This window comes from Dreissena polymorpha, chromosome 1 (genome assembly GCF_020536995.1).
Source record: "Dreissena polymorpha isolate Duluth1 chromosome 1, UMN_Dpol_1.0, whole genome shotgun sequence".
Taxonomy (NCBI): Eukaryota; Metazoa; Mollusca; class Bivalvia; order Myida; family Dreissenidae; genus Dreissena; species Dreissena polymorpha.
This window is the reverse complement of record NC_068355.1, coordinates 68,635,967-68,659,910: the sequence shown is the minus strand read 5'-3', so window position 1 is coordinate 68,659,910 and position 23,944 is coordinate 68,635,967. Positions and strand designations below refer to the sequence as shown.

The 23,944-nt window shown below is 34.1% G+C and overlaps 1 protein-coding gene across 1 annotated transcript; it reads left to right on the top strand.

The window, feature by feature from the left end:
• The first annotated feature begins 1,534 nt into the window (after positions 1-1,534).
• LOC127880318 (peroxisomal membrane protein PEX16-like) lies at positions 1,535-23,617 on the top strand. The gene is made up of 10 exons (XM_052427738.1): positions 1,535-1,720; positions 11,389-11,501; positions 14,489-14,622; positions 15,087-15,195; positions 15,612-15,711; positions 17,753-17,920; positions 18,365-18,437; positions 21,232-21,351; positions 23,008-23,072; positions 23,417-23,617. The coding sequence occupies exons 1-10, from the start codon at positions 1,576-1,578 to the stop codon at positions 23,476-23,478; spliced, it is 1,089 nt and encodes a 362-aa protein (XP_052283698.1). The 5' UTR covers positions 1,535-1,575; the 3' UTR covers positions 23,479-23,617.
• The last annotated feature ends 327 nt before the right edge of the window (positions 23,618-23,944 follow it).

The window sequence follows — 23,944 nt, the reverse complement described above, 5'->3', positions numbered from 1 at the left end:
ATATTTTACAACCTGATAAAGGTCATAAAACCGGGCATAGGTGCGGATGCTATTCAATGGCTTCACTTGATAATGAAAGACGGGGTCACATTAATTAACGAATTGTGATATGCATTTTATTATTATAGTCTCATCCATATTTATATTTTTCATAATTTTGATTATATAAAACATTAAGATGATGATGCAATACAGGTAAGTACAGGTAAGTGTCAATGTCAACTGACTAGCTAAGATTATCGAACAACCTGCTTAAGATCATGAAACCGGGCATAGGTGCGAGTGTGCTAGACAATGGCTTCATTCGATAATGATTGACGGGGTCGGAGTAGTTAAAGAAAACAACATCTGTTTAATGCATTAACGATGTGTGAACATCGTCAAGTTAGTTATTAATCAATTAGGTTGTGTTGTAAATTTATGAAGAATTTTGCAAACACTTTGTAGGCATATCCGCGACAGAATATTGTAGTGCAAAGAGGGGGGATATTGTTCTTACCTTCATCTGCAATGACTGCCGCAACCGCCATACAACACCTGACATCAGCCTAAACATCAGCCTAAATTAATATTTATATGATGATTATTATGATGATGTAATTGCATTATTAATAAAATAACCAACTTGTGTGCAGTAAATTATGCAGTATGTAATTAGGTTAAATTAATGTATTGTGTTGTTAAGACGTATGTATTCCTTATTTTTTTAACTTTAAAATAATCCAAATAAATGTAATGTAAATTATTTTATAGTTTGTTTTATTTTCAAAGCCGTCTCATATTATTGTATCTATTCTTCTCATTTCGACGACGATATACCTGAAGCAAAAGACAAAGAGAATCTTTTTTCAAATGCATTAATCCTCAATAAAGATAATATATTACTGTAATAAACAATATTCCATTGTTTTAAAGAGTTTCCACCAACAGATTTGCAACGATTAATTCAAATAAAAAATGGGGCCGGAAAAGCCTGGTACCTGGGCCGAAAGAGCCTGAAAAAACCGGGGCCGAAAGAGCTTGGGGCCGAAAGTGCCGACAACCTTATAAAACTGCCAACTTTTAAAGCATTTTTCTTGTATCTCCTATAAATCAAATTTTGCAAGACCGGTATAATTTTAAAAATAAATCTGTCCTCTTTCAATGAATGCAGTCAAAAATACATGGTCTCGCAACTTCTAAGAAAGTGAAATTCGCCCAAATGCAAGCACCCTCGGAAAACAGAGTTTCGAAAGTGAAATTTCGACAAAAGCCCCGCATTTCAATAAACGCACCCCAAACAGTCATCTTTAATGTAATTCCAAATGAAATGCGCCAAAATGTTGCAGACACACATAGGATGCAGGAAATAATCACAAAAAGTATGGGTGAGATCGCTAAATCGCTTTTAATACCGAAGAGAAAAGGAACTCTTAAGAAATCGGCACTACAATGATTTAGTTAATGTAACCATAACAAATACTTATGTGTAACCTGTTGTTCGTAAAATTGTTTCAACGAACTTGATTGGATTATACATTCTCTATCAGCCAATTAAAATTGTGCGCACTTCGAGATCTCGGCAACGTTTCCAAAATGGACGCTTCAGAGAGACATGCATCCAAGTTAGATTCAATTATTCAAGAACTAAAGGACAAGTATGAAAAGGCTGTTAGAAACAACCCGCAGACCGTTGCTCAAGTTGAATCTGCAATACGGATATTATCTTTTCTTGTTGCAGGTACTTTATATATATTACTGAATAACCTTTGATTTTCCGGAGTTCTATTTTGTGAACTATCTACTTTCGATTTAACATTTCGAAAAAAAACACTATCGTACACTCATTTTCTTTTGTAAATGTGCAATAAGTTGTAAACGAAATGCAAAGTTATTATTGAATAAACCTCATAAATGTTTAAGTATCATAGATCTACTGATTACAAGTAAATAAAAGACTTAACACAAGCAATTTACAGCATCGTTAAACTCTGAGTGTGACCTAGCTGGACTTAACGCAAGTCATAGTTCTCTCCAAAAATCCTGTAAGCAACAGACGTTCTCCTTGAATTCTATGAGCTTTTATGAATACATGAATACAGCTCATAGTTATTTGAAATAAACTTTAAACAGGCAAAAAACATGTGAAAACATGCCCCATGTATTTATAGCATTGAGTTCAATCAACATATTCAAGTGCGCATGCGTCGTGCTAACTAACAGCTAATTTTCTTCGCTCTTTCAATTTTCAAAAAACATTGTTTTTTGACATTCAGGGATTATTCCTTGTGCTAATATCAGTTGGTAACACGTTTGTAGGTTGTTCCTTGGTCTATGGTTTTTCTTACCTAGCTGTATTTGTGCGTATTTTTCCTACTTTTGGTGTTTACATACACTGACACAGGTAAAATCGTGACCTTGACCCTCAACACCCGCCATTTTTGTTTGTTTACATATCTCTAAGCAAGATGTATACAGGTATGTTGTCACCAGTATTCATAACAGTCTTCTGTCTGAGGTTGTTTCCACAGTCAGAGGCTGACACAGTTCGTCCTTTTATGAGTAAACAGGCTAATAGCTTACGTCCAACAAGAACAGTCGCCTGCGCTAGTCTTTTGAAAAGCATGCGTCGATGCGGCCCTACCCCACCAGTCAAACCATCACGTAACATGTCATTACTCTATTTATGTATAATACTTATGTCCATGTCTCCCGATGTTGAAAAGAACTCCCGACCTCAGTATCCATGTGGTTCCTGTGGCATTCAGGTAAGAGATTATGACCCAGCCCTTGAATGTGACTCCTGTACAAATTGGTTTCACATCAGCTGTCAGGACATCAGTCAGACTTCATATGATGATCTTGTTGCTCGTGATGCGTCGTTCTCCTGGGTTTGCTCGATTTGTGAATGCGGTGAATTTTTCTACCAACTCATCTTTATCTGTGGATTTGCAAAATAGCTTTTCCATTCTGAGTGATCTTCACACTGACTTACCCGACCCAAGACGACAAAGTACCGGGACGCCAGCCAAAACAAATCGTAAAGTTCCATACAATAAACAGTATCCAAAATTAAAAGTTATTTTAGTAAATTGTCAATCCATAGTTAATAAAAAGCCTGAATTCATAGCTCTACTCGATATTGTTGTAGGAACAGAGTCGTGGCTACATAATGATCACAAAGATAGTGAAATTTTTCCACAATATTTAGGTTATTCTTCTTTCAGACAAGACAGATCAGGCAAAGGAGGTGGAGTATTTATACTCTTCAAAAGTACCATCATAGCCACCGAGCAAAAACAACTCAAAACAGATTGCAAGATCATATGGATAAAATTGCTTTTCGAATCATGTAAACCTTTATACATTGCAGCTTATTACAGACCTAAAGAAGCAGACATCAACAGCGCCTTGGAATTTAGAAAATCTTTAGATCTTGCAAGTAAATTAAAAGGAAATCTTTGGATCCTAGGTGACTTCAACTACCCAAAATTATCATGGAGTACAGATCATGTTCCATCTATTAAACCCAACTGTAATTTTGTTAACCTTAATGATGATTTCATTGATTTACTTTCAGATTTTGGACTGACTCAAATGGTTACTGATATTACAAGAGGCGACAACATTCTTGATCTTTTTCTCACTACAAATAACACACTTAATAAATAATATTTCTTGTCTTCCAGGTATCTCAGATCATCAAATTGTTTACTTCACAGCCAGTGTTAAACCAAAACAAATGTGTCAAAAACCTAGAACAGTACATTATATAAGAAAGCAGACTGGGATGGATTCAAAGAGTACATGGAATATATGTCTAATGACATTTTGTCAAATTACTCAACAGATCCAGTGGAAGTCATCTGGGAGAATTTTTGTAATGCTATTACTACAGGAATTTCAGATTACGTCTCCACAAAAAGAATAGTTCCAAAAGTCTCCCTTCCGTGGATAACACAAGCCCATCAAATGCCTAATAAGGAAGAGGGACAAACTCCATAATAAAATGAAGAAAATGAGAAACAGCAAAATTAAATAAACACTTTTAAATCTTAAACACCAGATCAAGAAGACCATCAAATTATCATATAATAATTACATTGAATATATTTTAGGTATAAGAGAACAAAATGGAGAACCAGATGAATCCAGCTCAAAATTTAACCCCAAAAAACTTTTCAGTCTTATCAAGAGCGCCAAACAAGATGCATGCGGTATTTCAACATTATATGATAAAATTTCAGATACAACAAAATCTTCAAATACAGACAAAGCCAATATCCTGAACCAGCAATTTCAGTCGGTTTTAAGCCCCATGTCCCCTCTAACTCTATCTCAATCTTGCTTTTCAGCCCTGGAGAACTCTAATGTTCATTCTTCTTCAAGTCGCAAATACCCAATCATGCCAGAAATCACTATCTCGGTCAACGGTGTTTTGAAGCTCCTTTCCAATCTAAAACCCCACAAAGCTGCAGGTCCAGACAACATCAAGCCACTTGTCCTTCAAAATCTTCGTCAGCAAATTGCACCTATATTATCACTTCTTTTTCAGAAATCTCTTGACACAGGCATCTTACCAAAGATTTGTACCTCTGCAAATGTTGTACCTCTGTTCAAAAAAGGAAATAAAGCAGATCCAGCCAACTATAGACCAATATCACTTACATGTATTCTTTGCAAAGTTTAAGAGCATTTTGTAGCTTTCAATCTCACAGCACATTTTAATAAACATAACATTTTGTATGATCTTCAACATGGTTTCAGGGAATGTCGATCCTGCAAAACCCAACTTATTCAACTTGTCGATGAACTGGCTCGCAACCTCGCAAATGGTCATCAAACTGATCTTATACTTCTAGACTTCAGCAAAGCTTTCAACAAAGTCAGCCACCTTAAATTACTTTTTAAATTACAGCAGCATGGAGCGAACAAATCTACAATTTCCTGGATTAAGTCTTTTCTCATAGGCAGATCGCAAACAGTTGTTCTGGAAGGAGAATGCTCATCAGAAGTCCCTGTAACATCGGACATGCCACAAGGCTCAGTACTTGGTCCCTTACTCTTTCTTTTATACATAAATGACCTTCCTAACTCTATCTCTTCTCAAGTTCTTTGTTTGCAGATAACACTGCTGTATACTTGGCTATTAACAACTTGCAAGACTGTGCCTCTCTTCAAAATGATTTAGACAAATTAGTACATTGGGAAAACCTGTGGGACATGGAGTTTAACCTTAGTAAATGTGTAGTCCTTGTTATTTCTAAGAAAAAACATAAATTCATCTTCAATTACAGGCTACATGGACAAATCCTTGAAGTCGTAGACAGTGCTAAATATTTAGGTGTTTCCATTTCAGATGATCTTTCTTGGAACAAATATATTACCAACATTACAATGAATGCTAATAAATCTCTTGGTTTCATCCGCAGGAATATACAGACTAAAAATGAAAACATCAGAGAAGTAGCCTATAAGACCTTAGTTAGACCCCAGTTAGAATATGCGTCCTCTGTCTGGAGTCCACATACCAAACAAAATAGTGACAAAATAGAAAAAGTACAACGTAGAGCAGTCTGCTGGGTGAAAAACGACTTCTACAGCAGTGTTAGCGGTTTGCAGACTGAACTTGGCTGGCAGACTTTGAAGGACCGACGTGACCTCTCCTGACTGACCCTTTTTTTCACAAAATTGTGTATGGCTTGGTAGCCATTTCGCCGCCATCATATCTTGGGAGGCCTATGAGGATGACTCCTCATATGCACCCACTCTCATTCAGACAAGTCCATACATCAGCCAACTACTTTAAATAGTCCTTCTTTCCTTACACCATAGTTCTTTGGAACGGGCTACTGGCCTCAGTTGTACAGCAGGAAGACCTAGAGGGGTTCAAGCGTTGCCTTAGCCCCACTCTACTCCCCAGTCGTCCCTGAATGCACAAAACAGTGTTTTTAAACAACTTTTAACCTATAAATATGTTTCTTCTTGTTTAACACTATCACACTTTTAACTTCACCTCACTTTCATGCTTTGAAGTCTCCCTTTCAATGCTTTTAAACCTTTTATTCTTACACTGACACGCGCACCTGCCAATAGTACCCGCAAGGGGGTTCCGGCAGTATTGAAAGATAGATAGATAGACATATTAAAATCAACCTACATCCCAAAAAATATCAATACCTATTTAAATCAACATTCAATTGCATGTCAGGGCGCGAATTTAACTTTTTTTTCTACTAGCAAAAAATTGCGAGCAGCTTTAATACCAACTCGCAAAATCAAAAACATTCTCGCAAATTTTGCTGGAAACATAAATAAAAGCAAGTTTGGGCATTAGTTTAGTACTATTAACACAAAATAAAATATGACATCAACAACAAGTTTTAGTGTTATATATTAAGTTCTTGTTCCCACTTTTCACTCTTTTCGTAGAAGGATTTAATTTCCGTTTTTTTACCTAACTCAACGGTTAACTTTGCTTTGTATTTCGTATTGTTATTTCCATCAGTGGGCAAAAAGAAACTAGATATTTTTCGCTTCGACGCCATGACTGTTTAAGTTTTATGTCTCTTATAATGAACATGTGTGGATAATTGACTGTTTCACGTTCTTTGTACCAATACCATCCGCATATGTGTACTATAAGTATACCTGTCTACATACAAGGTGCGAGCTTCCGCATACGGGTATTCGAACGTTCTATAAATTGACCTGCGGTTTAGCGTTCACAACGTCGAGTGCATAAAGCAATAACACTCTTTTTTCACTATTTCTTTACTTGCACAAAAATTCTAGTGGCTTAAAACTTAACTCGCAATCGGTATTTTTCACTCGCATTTTGCGAGTGTGCGAGTGTTAATTTTGAGCCCTGCATGTCATTTGTGGAGAAATACTTAAAAAAAACTTGATAAAACTTATTACAAATCATAATCAGGAAGTTTTACAATTTTAACAATGAAATTGCAAAAGGTTACACTTCAATTTTTATGGAGGGCATATAGTAATCGGACTTTTTGTCCGTCTGTCCGTCTTTCCTTCACACTTTGCGTTTAGGTTTCGAATATATGCTTATAACTTCTATTTTCCTTGAGGTATAACCTTCAAATTTGGTATGCATGTGTATATGGACAAGGCCTTTCCATACACTTAAAAATTTTGACCCCTGTGACCTTGACCTTTAACTTAGGTTCGCGTTTAGGTTTCGAAATCTGCGTTTAGGTTTCGAAAAATGCTCATAACTTCTATGTCCCTTGAGATATAACCTTTATATTTGGTATGCATGTGTATATGGACAAGGCCTTTTCATACGCACAACAAATTTGACCCCTGTGACCTTGACCTTTAACTTAGGGTCCGCGTTTAGGTTTTGAAATCTGTGTTTAGGTTTTAAAAAAAAGCTCATAACTTCTATGTCCCTTGAGATATAACCTTCATATTTGGTATGCATGTGTATATTGACAAGACTTTTCCATACGCACACAAATTTTGACCCCTGTGACCTTGACCTTTAACTTAGGGTCGGCGTTTAGGTTTTGAAATTTGCGTTTTGGTTTTGAAAAATGCTCATAACTTCTATGTCCCTTGAGATATAACCTTCATATTTGGTATGCATGTGTATATGGACAAGGCCTTTCCATACGCACACAAATTTTGACCCCTGTGACCTTGACCTTGAACTTAGGGTCAGCGTTTAGGTTTCGAAATCTGCTTTTAGGTTTCTAAAACTGCTCATAACTTCTATCAAAGCATTAATAGGGGGCATATGTCATCCTTATGGTGACAGCTCTTGTTTTCAATAGTGTCAAATTGTCTGTTCTTATGCTGGTTGTCCAAAGATTTTAGTGTATAACAGTGTTATTTGAAAGAGGACACATTCATATGATAGTGATTTAATTTTTGTTGGGAAAGGTTTATTGGTACATGGTGTTAATACACGGCATGCAATATATTTTTAGCTCGACTATTATATGAAATATATATAGTGGAGCTATCCTACTCACCCCGGCGTCTGCGTTAGCGTTAGCGTCTGCGTGCAAATGTTAAAGTTTTCGTACTATCCCAAATATTTTCTTTCTCCCTTCACATATTGCTTTCATATTTTGCATACTTGTTTACCAACATGACCCCAACCTATAAACAAGAGCAGACAACTCTATCAAGCATTCTGTCATAATTATGACCCATTTTCCACTTAGAATATGCAGCAAATTTTAAAGTTTTTGTACTACCCCATTTATTTTCATTGTCCCTTGACGTATTGCTTTTATATTTTGCATACTTATTTACCAACATCACCCCAACCCATAAACAAGACCAGACAACTCTATCAAGCATTCTGTCATAATTATGACCCATTTTCACTTAGAATATGCAGCAAATTTTAAAGTTTTTGTACTACCCCATTTATTTTCATTGTCCCTTGACATATTGCTTTTATATTTTGCATACTTATTTACCAACATCACCCCAACCCATAAACAAGACCAGACAACTCTATCAAGCATTTTGTCATAATTATTGCCCCTTTTATACTTAGAATATGCATATTATTGATAAATCTATGTTAAAGTTTGCGTACTACCCCAAATATTTCATATATCCTTTGACATATTGCTTTTATATGTTGCATACTTGTTAACCAACATGACCCCAACCTATAAACAAGAGTAGACCACTGTATCAAGCATTTTTACATAATTATGGCCCCTTTTACACTTAGATAATTGAATATTTTGCTTAAATTGCCATAACTTCTTTATTTATGATCACATTTTATTATTACTTTGACAAAACAACATTTACCTGAATACCACAATGGATTCCAACCAAACAATACCCCACGCCCCTACCAGAATTCCTTCCTTCCCCCCCCCCCCCCCAACCTCACCCCCCCCCCCCCCAAAAAAAAATAAATTATTTTTATTTTTTAAACATCATCTAATAAATTACCACACCCCACATTATACCCCCCTCTCACCCCCACCCCCCCCCCCTGGCTTATGTTATACTGTCAAGCACTCGGATAGTCGAGCGCGCTGTCCTCTGACAGCTCTTGTTTATTTTGGGTTAAATAAATTGTCATATTTTCACATTTTTAAATTCCAAATGTTTCAGCGTTATCTTTTGGGAAGAGGACAATTACAAAGAGCGAGGCATGGTATTGTAATGTGCATGAGGGGGTTAGAGGGTTAGGGTAAGGGTAATGGTTAGGTTTAGGGGTCGGGTTTGGGTTATGGTTAGCCTTAACCCATACTTAACCCTAACCCGACCCCTAACACTAACCCTAACCTAACCATAACCCAGGGTTATCTCCCCTATACCATGCCTCCCTCGTTGTAATTGTCCTCTTCCCTTTTCTTTCGCATAAATAAATACATTTTTTAGAATAATGATGTGTTGAAAAACAGGATTAATTTAATTATTCTTCAAGCACATCATATCAATTAAGTATGTTTAATTTGCTCAAAAGGAACATACATGTATTTATGATAATTTATGTTTATTTATTCTAGGTAACCTTTAATGTGGCTTATATTGACAATTATAGTGACTCCTTGATTTCAGGCAGCAAGTTTACATGAAAAAAAGCTTTACGAGTTTCAACTTTCAATGACCAACATTTTCAGTAGCTGGGAATTAGATTATTGAATATTGCAACTACCAATGTAATCTTCACTACAGCCTTCACTTTACCCTAATAGTCAAATTACCCTGTGCTTGAAATGTTCAGTGGTCAAATGCAATTTTCAGGAGTAAAAATACTGAGGCCTAGATATTTTGTTGTTGAATATTTGTTGGAAACTCTACAATTGTTGTTTTTATTTATACATTATATGTACATGTATATATTTTATATATTATATATTTATACATTTTAGTAGATCACTTCTCACACACACCATTAATTTTTTAACACTTTTTTGTGTTTGTTTCGCGGTCAATATTTGCTTCAAATAATGCCAGCAGATAAAATAAAGGAGTCTAAAGTGACAAATTTGTAAATGTCTCCATCAAAAAGCAGATTCAACTTTAATTGAAATACGGTCAAATACCTGAGCCAGAGAATACAAAAACCACCAACTCCGTAAAGGAATATACACAGGAAAACCCCAGCTAAACTTTTCTGTACTATATACAGTGGTGAGATTAGTTCATATGGTTAAAATCATGAAAAGCTTGTTATCCTTTTTCTTGCAATATTACATAAAGTTTAATGCTGAATGAGGTTGAATAAAAACATATTACAAGCCATGGGAGAGGGATTTTATTGTTAAATTTCTATCATTTACTTTCTGTTAAAATAATTATTGTTAAAACAATAATTCTTGTATTTCAATAAATGCAGAGCACAAATGAAGGAAATAACAAATTTAACTTTAAAAGGTTTACTTTGATTTTGTTAAGAGTAAGTTTCTAATATGAAGCAATTTGTAGAAATAATGCCATACTGTAAGGCAATTTTAAAATCAAATCTGATTATCAGCTCAGAATTATGCACAGTTGAAAACCTAGTTGACAAACTTCATACAACCCCTGTTTTTATTCTTCAACCAGTACTGTTTTCTACTTCATACAACCCCTGTTTTTATTCTTCAACCAGTACTGTTTTCTATTTCATACAACCCCTGTTTTTATTCTTCAACCAGTACTGTTTTCTACTTCATACAACCCCTGTTTTTATTCTTCAACCAGTACTGTTTTTTTTATTTTGTGGATTTTATTTTGGTGCAATTATTTATTTTTACTTTATGAAATTTGGATTGCTTTATAATTTTTGCCCAACACACTGTCAGACATAGGGCAGTTTGATTGGCTATACACGTCAAATTCACATTGATAAATATTAATGTTAACTTGATGAAGAATTCAAATAATGACATTAAATGTTGCTCTGATTAATGGGCCCCGCACCACCCTACTTCCCCCCAAAATAAGTAACCTGGCATAGGACAGCAGGCATAAGTACACCCTGACCTAGAGTTCAAGGCCATTACCTTTAATGTGAGGAAAACAGATACAAATTGATCTGCATTTGAATGATAAAAAATACCCTCAACTCCTTCTTGTCATAATAACTGGGCTCTTAAATTCTGAATTTAATTGATCAATTTTTGCCACTTACATATAACTTAAAAAACCACCAAAACCTGTGAACAAATCCTTTTAAATAATGTGCTTCAAATTTATTTAAATGTTATCATCCACTTTAATTGTAAAATCTTATTTATTGCAAATATGCCATTTGTGTTCTAAAAAACAAATATGACATAATTTAAAAGCTATGATACCATACAGATAAAATATATAAGTAATGGAACATGTATTGTAATCTAAAAAGTTTGCAACAAAGAAGAATCTGATTTGTGTATTACTGTATATTTCCTTTAAAATATCAACTTTTGTTTACAGGACGCTTTGAGAATGGGGACTTAATATCTGAACTGGTGTATTCTGCATCAAACCTTCTGGTGTTTCTAAATGACAATATCTTCAAGAAAGCTTCAAAATACATCGCTGATGCTGTGAGTGAATTTTTATTGCATACTTACCAGTATTCCAATAATGAAACTAAGAAGTTTGTTTGTGTGTCTGTAATGTTAAAACATTATAATGTATAAAGCTTAAAGGGATCTTTTCACGCTTTGGTAAATTGACAAAATTGAAAAAAGTTGTTTCAGATTCGCAAATTTTCGTTTTAGTTATGATATTTGTGAGGAAACAGTAATACTGAACATTTACCATGGTCTAATATAGCCATTATATGCATCTTTTGACGATTATAAAACCTAAAAATTATAAAGCGTTGCAACGCGAAACGATTGAATAATTTGGAGAGTTCTGTTTTTGTCGTTAAATTTTGTGAAACTACGAAGATTGCTTATATAACGTATAAAATACGTTCAGCATGTGTACTCGGCGGAATAGCTCAGTAGGCTAAAGCGTTTTTACTTCAGGACTCTGGCAGGACTCCAGGGGTCACTGGTTCGAAACCTGGCCCGGGCAATGTTCTTTTCCTTTTTTTAATTTTATTCTTGATTTTTTACTGGAGCTTTTACGATCCAATGTTTACATTTATCGATATAAAGCATTTAATGAATAAGTTAAAAAATGCCAAAATCTGTGAAAAGGCCCCTTTAAAGGCTCTATAAAGGTCACAAATCCAATTATTATGCATATCAACTGGTTTAATTTTTACCTGATTTCAGTTACTCTTGCATAAAAACTGCTAATAACACAGCTTAGGTACAACGTTGTCAAGAATTATGGAAGATAAACCCGTTTCATAATTGGAATAAATGTTTACATTTTTGCAACTTACGTGATGTGAAGCCTCAGAGCGTTGACATATGCTAAAAATAGCCGAAAGAAAATTCAATTTTTAATTCTATTTTAACAACTTTTTACCAGCAGAAAGAAACTTATTAGATCACTACAAACGTTTTAACCATTTAGAAAAGATCTACTTTGTGAATGATACCGGAAATTGTTAAAAGTCGTCGTTATATTTTTGGTGACCTGAGTCACTTTCACTTTCTCTTTCGCGAGTTAACAGCAATGTAAATATACTGATTGTTTGTAAACAGAATTGACTTGGAGGACACTTTATTTTTAGCTCAAAACGAGTTGTATTGCTCATTTTTTTATTATTATGTCCAATAGCATAAATATATTGCTTTTTGATAACTTTTATAAATAAAATATGAAAAAAATATTTAAAAATGTGTAAATAATTACGTATCTTCACCTTTATAGAGCCTTTAACACGTTTTATAGGCAGTATATTGTGTCTGGACTAACAGTTGTCATTTAATATTGTAAAACTTGTGACCATACCTTTTGCTTCCTTTGGAACATTGCAATATCTATACTTACCATGTCTGTGTCATGATCTCAATGTAAATTGCTTGCAATTTTATTCATTAAAGGTAATAAATGGATTTTGACTTAAGACAGGACAATTTAAATAACATGTACATATGCTACATGTATGTTGTAAATATTAGCTGAATGTTAACCTCAGTCAGAGTGTAGTAAATTTTCTAAAGAAGGTATCTCAGTGTAGTCATGTTCCTTAAGAAGTAATCTCAATCAGTGTAGTCATGTTTCTTAAGAAGGTATCTCAATCAATTAAGTCATGTTTCTAAAGAAGTTATCTTACCGAGTGTAGTCATGCTTCTAAAGAAGGTATCTCAATGAGTGAAGTCATGTTTTTAAAGAAGTAATCTCAATAAGTGTAGTCATGTTTCTAAAGAAGATATCTCAATCAGTGTAGTTATGTTTTTAAAGAAGGTTTCTTAATTAGTGAAGTTACGTTTCTCAAGCACTTATCTCAATCATTGTAGTCCTGTTTCTAAAGAAGGTATCTCAGTGTAGTCCTGTTTCTAAAGAAGGTATCCCAATCTGTGTAATTATGCTTCTAAAGAAGGTATCTCAATGAATGTAGTCATGTTTCTAACTTTTTAAAGAAGGTATCTCAATCAGTTTAGTCATGTTTCTAAAGAAGGTATCTCAATCAGTGTAGTTATGTTTCTGAAGAAGGTATCTTAGTGTAGTAATGTTTCTAAAGAAGGTATCTCAATCAGTGTAGTTATGTTTCAAAATAAGGTATCTCAATGAGTGTAGTCATGTTTCAAAAGAAGGTATCTCAATGAGTGTAGTCATGTTTCAAAAGAAGGTATCTCAATGAGTGTAGTCATGTTTGAAAAGAAGGTATCTCAATCATTTTAGTCATGTTTCTAAAGAAGGTATCTCAATCAGGGTAGTCAGGTTTCAAAAGAAGGCATCTCAATGAGTATAATCATGTTCCTATTTCAAAAGAAGGTATCTCAATCAGTGTAGTCATATTTCTAAAGAAGGTATATCAAACAGTGTAGTCATGATTCTAAAGAAGGTATCTCAATGGGTGAAGTGATGTTTTTAAAGAAGAAATCTCAATGAGTGTAGCCATGTTTTTGAAAAAAGGTATCTCAGTGTAGTCATGATTCTTAAGAAGGTATCTCAATGAGTGAAGTCATGTTTTTAAAGAAGTAATCTCAATGAGTTTAATCATGTTTCTTAAGAAGGTATCTCAATCAGTGTAGTCATGTTTCTAAAGGAGGTATCTTATTCAGTGTATTCATGTTTCTAACGAAGGTATCTCAATCACTGCCAATCAGTGTAGTAATGTTTCTAAAGAAGGTATCTCAATCAGTGTAGTCATGTTTCTAAACAAGGTATCTTAGTTAGATCATGTTTCTAAAGAAGGTATCTCAATCAGTTTAGTCATGTTTCTAAAGAAGAAATCTCAATCAGTATGGTCATGTTTCTTAAGAAGGTATCTAAGTGTAGTCATGTTTCTAAGGAAGGTATCTCGACCACTGTAGTCATGTTTTTTGGAAAAGGTTTCTCTCAGTCAAAGTGTAGTTCTCTCAAACAGTAGTAATTAACAATTATTTAAGCAGTCATTAAAAATGACCTATGATGTCTTTGTTAAACATGAATTCAATAATACGGAAAAAAATATTTTCAGAATAAATTTGCAACTCACCTGCGCAGGTGGTTGACAGTCTTGGACCATGTGGAAGTGTTCCTAGAGATGGGGGCACGAAAGAGGTGGGGCACAAAGGGGGCCTGGATAGTCATAACCATCATACACATTGTCAAGTAAGTTGCTTTTAGCTAGTGCACATATGCATTAAGTGACTTTTAACTGTTATACACATGATGTATGTGAAACTGAACTGGTATATGGCTAATGAAGAAAGTGGTTATTGACTACAATATGCATTGTCCTGTACATGTATATGGCTTCATGGTAAGTGGTATTAACATAAATATCAAGCAACTAACTTTTAAGTAGACATTCAAATAAATGTATTTTATACATGACTAGTAAACATAGTAAAGCAATTTTTTTATCATTATTGTCAGGGAACATAATAATTATTATTTGAAAGTCAATCTGTCTTTAGGTCTGTCCATTGCATGGTTTTTATTGGACATAAATTTGAAACAAACAAATGAGCCTGACCAGACTGCTCATTTGCACTGGTTAAATTGGAGCCTTGCAGTATATGGAATAAGACAAATTTTTGCATGACATATCCCATGTGTCTTGCTTTTTACAGGACAGCTTTACGGTTCTATTTGCTGATCAAGATGGAGGCTGGCATGGTGTCAACGCCAGCCATTCCTGCAGTTGACCGTGAAATTCTAAAGACATCGGAGGAACATGATGTAATGTCACTCCCAAACATAAGTGTTCCATTTATGTCTTGTTTAAGCTTTGATCGACTTTATATCGATCTTCTTTTTGTTCATTGTTGAATGCCTATATTTGATGTGCTGTTAAAATTTTTGTAATTGAATGAAGTCCATTCATTTTTAAATTTCAAAATAATAAAAATTTCTAGAACAATGACCTTGAGCTAAAATATTTAAAGAATTAATACTGTCAATTAATATACAATCCTCTTTTTAGAGGATTTGAATAAACTCTACAAAATACAAATGATTATTCATAATTCATTTTAAACATTTAATTTGCCTTATTCTTATAAATGCTAACTGCCTCAAAATTTTCCTTTTATACTAATACTTGGCAAAACTATTGCCGATGCTAATACAAATTGTACATGTTGTCATTTTTTCAGAGACTTGAAGATGTGTTTGACGAAGAGATTGAAAATAGTGCCCAACAGAAAACCTTCAAATTGAAAAGTTCTGGACGTGAAATACGCACATTAGATGCAGGTATTTTGACCATATTTGAAGTGTTGTCTTATCCTGTAATTATTCTCCCCCCAAAATTGTCAAGGGAACATGTAATTGTTGATTTGTCTGTACATTACACTAGCAATGACATTTTCTAAACATCTACTTACTAAAAATTTAAAGAAACTTTGCGTGAGGGAGGTGTGCATGCTTCCAGGATATTCCCTGTCAATGATTTATTAGCTCACCTTAGCACGCAGTCTAATATTTGAAACATTATGTTACCACTCCAAAAGCCACATTTATGTGCCAATCTTGCTGAAACTTGTTAGAAACAACTTTTTTGTGACTAAATATGACTCAATCTTGATTAAGCTTGATCAGAATGTTTATCTTGACAATATCTTAATCGAGTTGGAATCTGGATCATGGTGTCCAACAAATTAGGTCATCAGGTCAAATATTAACAAATACTTTTATTGTGAATATATCAAGACCATGTTTAATCTGAGTGAAGTTTGGTCAAAAAGTGTAACCATGTGGAACGTTGGTGTAACTTGAATGGTGAGTGATTTAGGGCCCTCATGCCCTCTTGTCCTTGAGCTTAACCCTTAAAGCGCTGGAGCTGAATTTTAAAGGCCTTTGCAAACAGTTTGGATCCAGATGAGACGCCACAAAACGTGGCGTCTCATCAGGATCCAAACTGTTTGCTATTCTAATAGTATTCTTTGAAAAAAATTGAAGAAAATGCTAATTTTAGAAATTCTGCAGACGACATTTTAGCAGACGACAAATTTCCCAGCATGCAAAGAGTTAAGGACTTTAATGATTACTCAAATTAATATATAATTTGTACAGGCTTGTTCAAGATAATTTACAGCTACATATTGGTGTATTCAAATCAATCACCATGTAACCAACATGTGCATTAATTCAGGATGTTGTTCGTTAATGATTTTTTCCAGAGTTTTGGGCTTTAACCCTTTGCATGCTGGGAAATTTGTCTTCTGCTAAAATGTCGTCTGCTGAATTTCTAAAATTAGCATTTTCTTCGATTTTTTTACAAGAATACTATCCGAATAGCAAACAGTTTGGATCCAGATGAGATGCCACGTTCTGTGCCGTCTCATCTGGATCCAAACTGTTCGCAAAGGCCTTCAAAATTCGGTTCCCGCACTGATTTTGATATTAGTAGATTGTGAACAGTTATTGACTTGGTTGACTCAGCTTTTTGTCAAATGTTATTTAAGGAATCTGATTGAGAATCTTCAATGTGAATGTTCCCCGGACAATTAACTAGCATCATTCATCTCAGACTTATGCATTGTTTAATATTTCTGAAACAAGTATGTACAGCATAGATTTCTGTTGATATTAATATTACAAAGACATAAAAGAAAATTGATTGTATTGAGGTCTGTTAATTTCGTGTGAACTGTTGCACCAAAGGCAATCATTGAATTTTTAATAAAATGACTGACATAACCATACTATGGTAGCTAGTCATCAATTTGAATCAGTGTTGTTGTAGACATTTTTTTCACCAATCACTTGGGTAAAATGTATTTTGTGGCACATGGAGTATTTATATCTTATTATGTCCAATAGTTTAAGCGAATTTCAGTCAATTAAATTTATAGATCCGTCCTTCTCACTGAATTTAGTTAAATTGACAATATTTAATGAGGTACATGTGTAAACCCATTTAAAACATTTTATAAATATAAATAAGTAAAACTTAATTTTTAAGATTTTCCTTTCTTTTTTCATTATTTCTTGAAATGAGACTTTGATATTACCAAATGTTTTTTGTTGATTATGCAACTGGAAATACATGTTTATCGATTATAATTGGTAAGAAATTAGAAACTGATACATGTACATGTACACATGTAATTAGATTATACAATTCGATCATGTCGATTTCTCCTAACTGTCCATCATGTGCTCATTAATTTGCTACTTGTTTTCAGCAGGACACAACAATATTCGTAGCTGGGGTGTGCCACATAATGGTTCGATCATGTTGATTTCTCCTAACTGTCCGTCATGTGCTCATTAATTTGCTACTTGTTTTCAGCAGGACACAACAACATTCGTAGCTGGGGTGTGCCACAGAACGGCAAGGTGAGCCCAGAGGCAAACTTGTTGGCTAGGAAACAACGACTTCTTACACAACTACCAACACCACTTTCGGGCAAAAGAATCTGGGCAGAGGGCTTGCATTGTGCCCGTCCACTGGCTCACTGTATCCTTCCAAGGGTTACTTATAGCATTTGTTGCTACTGGTCTGTAGAATATGTTATTTATAATTATTGGGCATATGGTAAGATTGAAAAATTCATTGCAATTTCAATTGCATATGGTAAAGGTATGGATTTTTTTTAAACATCAAAGGTCAAATTTGGTCATAATGATAAAAAGCATGAAAATTCCTGTCTCAGCCATAACCTTTGCATATACTGATGGATAAACCCTTTCCCACTATCATTATGAATACTATCTTTATATCTTCTTTTTTCACTTCTTGATGAAAATAAACTTTACAAATATCTTATGCACATACAAAATAACTGAATGCTATGTTGCAATGAACGTTTGACTTGCATGATAATAATTCCTGTAATTATCGATTTTCTTAAAATTTATATAACATGTGTTTTTACATCCACTAACCTTAACAGAACTACAGTATTAAGCATGTATGCATTTGGAATGGATTCCTGGAAACCGTGGCTGGTTGCACTTGGGCTGGACATGACAAGGTACCAGTAAAATAGATTGTAGGCTTCCAAAGCATTGGTATGTACTGCCAGAAGGCCAGAAAACCTACCCATTGTAGTTGATTGTTGTGTGTTTATTTGTTAATAGTCTTTTCAATTAAATGACATCTTCTCAAGAGTTTACTTAAGCAGATGTCAGCTTGCAATGTTGAATAAAAATTTAGGGGGGGGGGGGTGGGCAAATGCTTTTTAAAAGTTGGTATCCATGTTGCATTTCAATATTCAAAATGTCAATTCTCTGGTATCTTTCTGTTGTAATTATTAACACTTTTAAGGACGTACGCGGCAGTTTTAATGCAAATTTTGCTCCACTTAGAATTTGATAATTTTTGATATTTAGGTAGAACCATCTGTTGTTGATAGAAAAATAAAATAAAAATCATGGGTCACCAGTGTTGTTCATTTTATATTCGCACTTGAACAACAAGCATATTTCAGCACAATAACAATTCACCAATAAGTTAATAACATAAAAACTAGAGTAAATTAATGAGAAAAGTGTTGAAAACAACCTCTATATTCCTCACAAAATATGTAATACTGATTTAATTTGACTGCAAATTAATGTTTTTTAACATGAATCCATTAAAATTATGTTTTTTATCAATTTTTAAACATAAACAAAAACAACAGAATTTCACATTTGAAAATAAATGCATCAGTCATTTTTATTTTAACATGACTTCCTCCACCTAGATTTTTTCCAAATTTACCTAAATGTTTATTGAGTTATGACTTAATACAAATATAAAAAGAAAACAATAGGTCACCAGGGTCATTTGTTTACAAATGCAGTTTTAATGCATGTATTAAAATACAATTTAAAAACACAGTGAAAACCATGTACATGGTGCATGTCAAAAAACATTACTAGTACATGTATTGCTGTATGCCAATGAAAAAGAAGATTTAAATGTAAATGAAAACACAAATTATGTGTAGCAATATGAGTAAAAGAAGAATAATACAGTAAATAACTTGTTCTTTCTTTATAACATTGTTTACATTCTTTTTTATCAGGATATCCGAAATATATAGCACTTATTTCGCAACCGGTGCTTCAGTAAAAATATTTGAGTGAAACTAAAATGCCATGTACGTCCTTAAGTTAATATAGCAGTTTTAAAATTGAAAAACTTACAAAGTCTTGCTATTTTCATGATATTGTCCTTTCAAACTTCCTTCTCTTTCCCTCTAACATGTTCGACACTCCTAAATTCTGAATGCCAATAGTTGTTATAGCAAAACCTTACACCAAAGATTCACAATAAGAGTCCTTCCAATCTTCATGAAAATATAATTAGTTGTATAATAAAAAGGTTATTCTTTTGACTGTGGCTTATATAACACAATACAATTTGAGGAACATAAAAAATGTTAAGATCTTTTGAAGGTTGCAAAGGGAGGTTTATTAGACAACCCTTCTTCACTGAGCAAAAGTAGATGTTCAAAGTATTTTGAACTCTGGGCAAATCCAAGGTATTTTGCCCTCTGGGCAAATCCTAAATGTTAGATCCTTCTTTAAAACATGGAAGCTGGATTTGATGAAAGTTAATAAAACTGTAACACTGCAGGTCCTCTTTCAAAGTGCTCAAAGGTTCTGGTTTGCTGCTGTTACACAGTAGGTCCTCTACCAAAGTGCTCAAAGGTTCTGGTTTACTGCTGTTACACAGTATGTTCTCTTCCAAAGTGCTCAAAGGTTCTGGTTTACTGCTGTTACACAGGAGGTCCTCTACCAAAGTGCTCAAAGGTTCTGGTTTGCTGCTGTTAAGCAGTAGGTCCTCTACCAAAGCGCTCCATGGTTCTGGTTTACTGCTGTTACACAGTAAGTTCTCTACCAAAGTGGTCAAAGGTTCTGGTTTACTGCTGTGACACAGTAAGTTCTCTACCAAAGTGCTCAAAGATTCTGGTTTACTGCTGTTACACAGGAGGTCCTCTACCAAAGTGCTCAAAGGTTCTGGTTCGCTGCTGTTAAACAGTAGGTCCTCTACCAAAGCGCTCCAAGGTTCTGGTTTACTGCTGTTACACAGTAAGTTCTCTACCAAAGTGCTCAAAGGTTCTGGTTTGCTGCTGGTACACAGTAGGTCCTCTACCACCGTGCTCAAAGGTGTTGTTTACTACTGTTACACAGTAGGTTTTCTACCAAAACACTCAAAGGTTCTGGTTTACTGCTGTTATACAGTAGGCCCTCTAACAAAGTGCTTAAAGGTTATGGTTTGCTGCTGTTACACAGTAGGCCCTCTACCAAAGTGATCAAAGATTCTGGTTTACTGCTGTTGCAAAACAATAATTAAATTCAGCATTTTGTAACTACAAACATCTATTTTACCAGACCACATTTGGCGTTGAAATTTCGGCAATTGCCATAAGGAACACTGATTTTTAATTGTTTAACTTGATTTTACGAAATATTGTACACATTTTTTGTTGATTTTGAGTTAGAGTAGTAATGAGGCTTTAAGCTTTTGAGGAACTTTCTCAGTAGCTCACCAAAATGTTTCTTGTGTGGTTTTCTACAAAGGATTCTCCAATGGCTGTGCATCTTTGGAAACATAGATGAAACGTGGGCAGAAACATGTTCTCCTCATGCCTATCTAGAAAATGTTGATAACCATCTGGTAGAAAAAAAAACAACAACAAATAGAGAGATAAGAAAATATGCTATGATAAAATGTTGGAATCTAATCCAAGGATAGAAAGGTGTGCATATTACTTGGTTGTTATTCTATTTGTAACCTTATTGTGATACTATATGATGATGCTTGTTTGCTTGCAGTCAGAAGCTGTATGGGGACCTAAAGGACCTCAATCCTAGAGAGCAGCAGGAGGTGAAGAGGCGGAACATGATGTTGCTGTACTACCTGATGAGGTCACCATTCTATTGCAACTACACCAAGTGAGTCTATGGGCCATCATGTACATACCACAAACATAGAACTGCAGAGGGATATTTACTGCATTCCCTTAGCTCAAAATGTTGTAAATCTTAATTTTGGCTCAATATGGAAAATTCTTATTGTTAATTATTTTCTGTTTAGTTTTTTTATGAATAAAACAGTTGTAGCTTATATGGAAAATTATTTAGCCAAACTGATAAATTTGTTCCCAAAATGGTGAGTGATTGAGAAAGCCCTGTCTTTCTTACCTAAGTTTAAGATACCATCAATCATTTGTGATACTCATTTGAAAATTATGAGAAAATGAAAACTCCAGACAGGCCAGTTGTGATTCCATCCTTCTGAATATTGTATAAAAAAATGAATCATAAAATGATTTTTTTAATAAGCATATTAGCTTAATATTAATGTCTATGTTCAGTTAATATCAGGAAGTCTTTAATATTGATTTCTTTGGTATTTTTCACACATCATTTAGTTAAGGGTCATATTGGTTACAAATGTCTTTTTTGAGTTGCGTGATATTAAAATGGGTTTTATCCTAAATGAACCCATATCAGAAGCTTCTCTGTAAGCTTACAAGACTAAGAAACCTTGCCTGACTCAAGAAAACAGGTAGCTTCTTACCATACTACGAAATTGCGACTTATGTGGATCTATTTCTTTAAGGGACCTTTCCACATTATGGTAAATTGAAAAAAAAATTGTTTCAGATTTACAAGTTTTATTTCTACTTATGTTTTTGCAATAAAAAAGTAATACTGAACATTAACCATGCTCTAAAATATGCCTTTTATGCATCTTTTGAGGAATTAAAAACCTGAAAATTATAAAGCGCTACAAACAATTGGAAAGTTTTGTTGTTTTCATTATATTTTTCGACTTTACGAGGATTTCCTATATACAGTATAAAATACTGAAAATTGAGTAATAAGTAAAGTTTGTTTTAAGACCCTTAATATGACTAGGCCCTTCTGAATACCTCTAATTACTATCCTCGTGTTTTTTTCTTTGAGGCAAGTTAGCTTAAGTCTGTGCCTTAAACCCCACAGTTCAGTTTAAGACAAACTACTTTACCACAACATCTAAACATATTTGAACAAGGGTCGCCTCCTTAAATGTCAATGAAGATTTTTGTTCAATATATAAATAAAAAATAAATAATGTCATGATCATGAATTTAACTTTTAATTTATATTAAACAACCTAAGTGATGCAATTTGTTCCTTGATATTTTTTAATGGGATTTTGTTCTGTGATATATTGTTGAACCAATGTGACTGACATGCCATTAGCTTAAATAAATCAAGGCTTAATATTTGTCCATGCACCTTATTCACATTGACATTGTATGACTTATAGAATTAAGAACAACCTTTGAAACTAACAGAATACAATGTTAACCCTTTCAGTGCGAGAAAGGAATTTTGAAGGCTTTTGCAAACAGTTTGGATCCAGATGAGACGTCACAGAACGTGGCGTCTCATCAGGATCCAAACTGTTTGCTATTCTGATAATATTCTTTGGAAAAAATCGAAGAAAATGCTAATTTTAGAAATTCAGCAGACGACATTTTAGCAGAAACAAATTTCCCAGCATGCAAAGGGTTAAATATAACAGAACATCAATAGTGGTGGCGGGATCCTGTTTTTCAGGTCTCGGCTGACTGCTGTTCTGACAGTTATATCTCAGTATGTGCCTCTCAGCGGATTTGTGATTAGTAAGTTTACAAGTTATATCATTATATTCTTGTTTGTGAAAATGTTAACATATTTTTTGGTAAAAAATAAACTTAAATAATGTTTATCTTTAAAATATTTAATAGAACACAGGTTCAAATCATAAATATCTTATTATGACTATGTTTTAGTATTAGTTGTTTGCTTTATGAATTTAATGAGCTATGGTATATGGCAATTCAAGGTATTATTCAATTTTTTCCACGTTATAAGGGCTTATCTTATATAGGTAAAGCTGCTGAATAGCTATTGCACTAGGAATGTTAACTGGCACATCGTTAAAATTGTTTTTTTGACGTGCAATACTTGTACTTTTTGTTTCTAGGACCCTTACTTGGCTATTTGCCGACGTGGCAGGCCATGTATTTCTACGTCTGGGCCACCTAAACATGGGACCATCTAAGGAAATTCTTCCTTCCAGACCATGGCATCATATCATAGTTTTCATGCCCGGTGGACAAAAGTATTTGTTTGTGAAATTACTCTATGAAAAATTACACAAAATATATTATAAATCACTCGCCCTGTTGGTACACAAATTTACAAACTCATCCTTGTACAAGTTGCTCACTTTATTCTTGCTTTAAGTATTCTATTGTAACAGTACTGCAGATTCAAATATGTACAATGTAACAACTCATGATTAATTAATGAGATGATCATAACAAAGGAATATCCCAATTTAATGATTTATTGAAAACATTTGTCCAGAAGGAACAAAGATTTTAAGGAAGTTGGCCAACTGGCCATGCCCTCTTGATATTGTTTTGCTTAAGTGGCATACGCTGTTCTGGATACTGGTCACCCTGTGTATTATCTTACCCACATACTGGTAAATTTCAATGAGGGCGCA

Excerpts from the sequence above, each read along its gene's own strand:
- LOC127880318 (XM_052427738.1), top strand. The coding sequence starts at position 1,576 with ATGGACGCTTCAGAGAGACATGCATCCAAGTTAGATTCAATTATTCAA. Across the intron at positions 14,623-15,086 it reads ACCATCATACACATTGTCAA|GACAGCTTTACGGTTCTATT; the intron begins GTAAGTTGCTTT and ends TGCTTTTTACAG. Across the intron at positions 17,921-18,364 it reads TGCCCGTCCACTGGCTCACT|TATTAAGCATGTATGCATTT; the intron begins GTATCCTTCCAA and ends ACAGAACTACAG.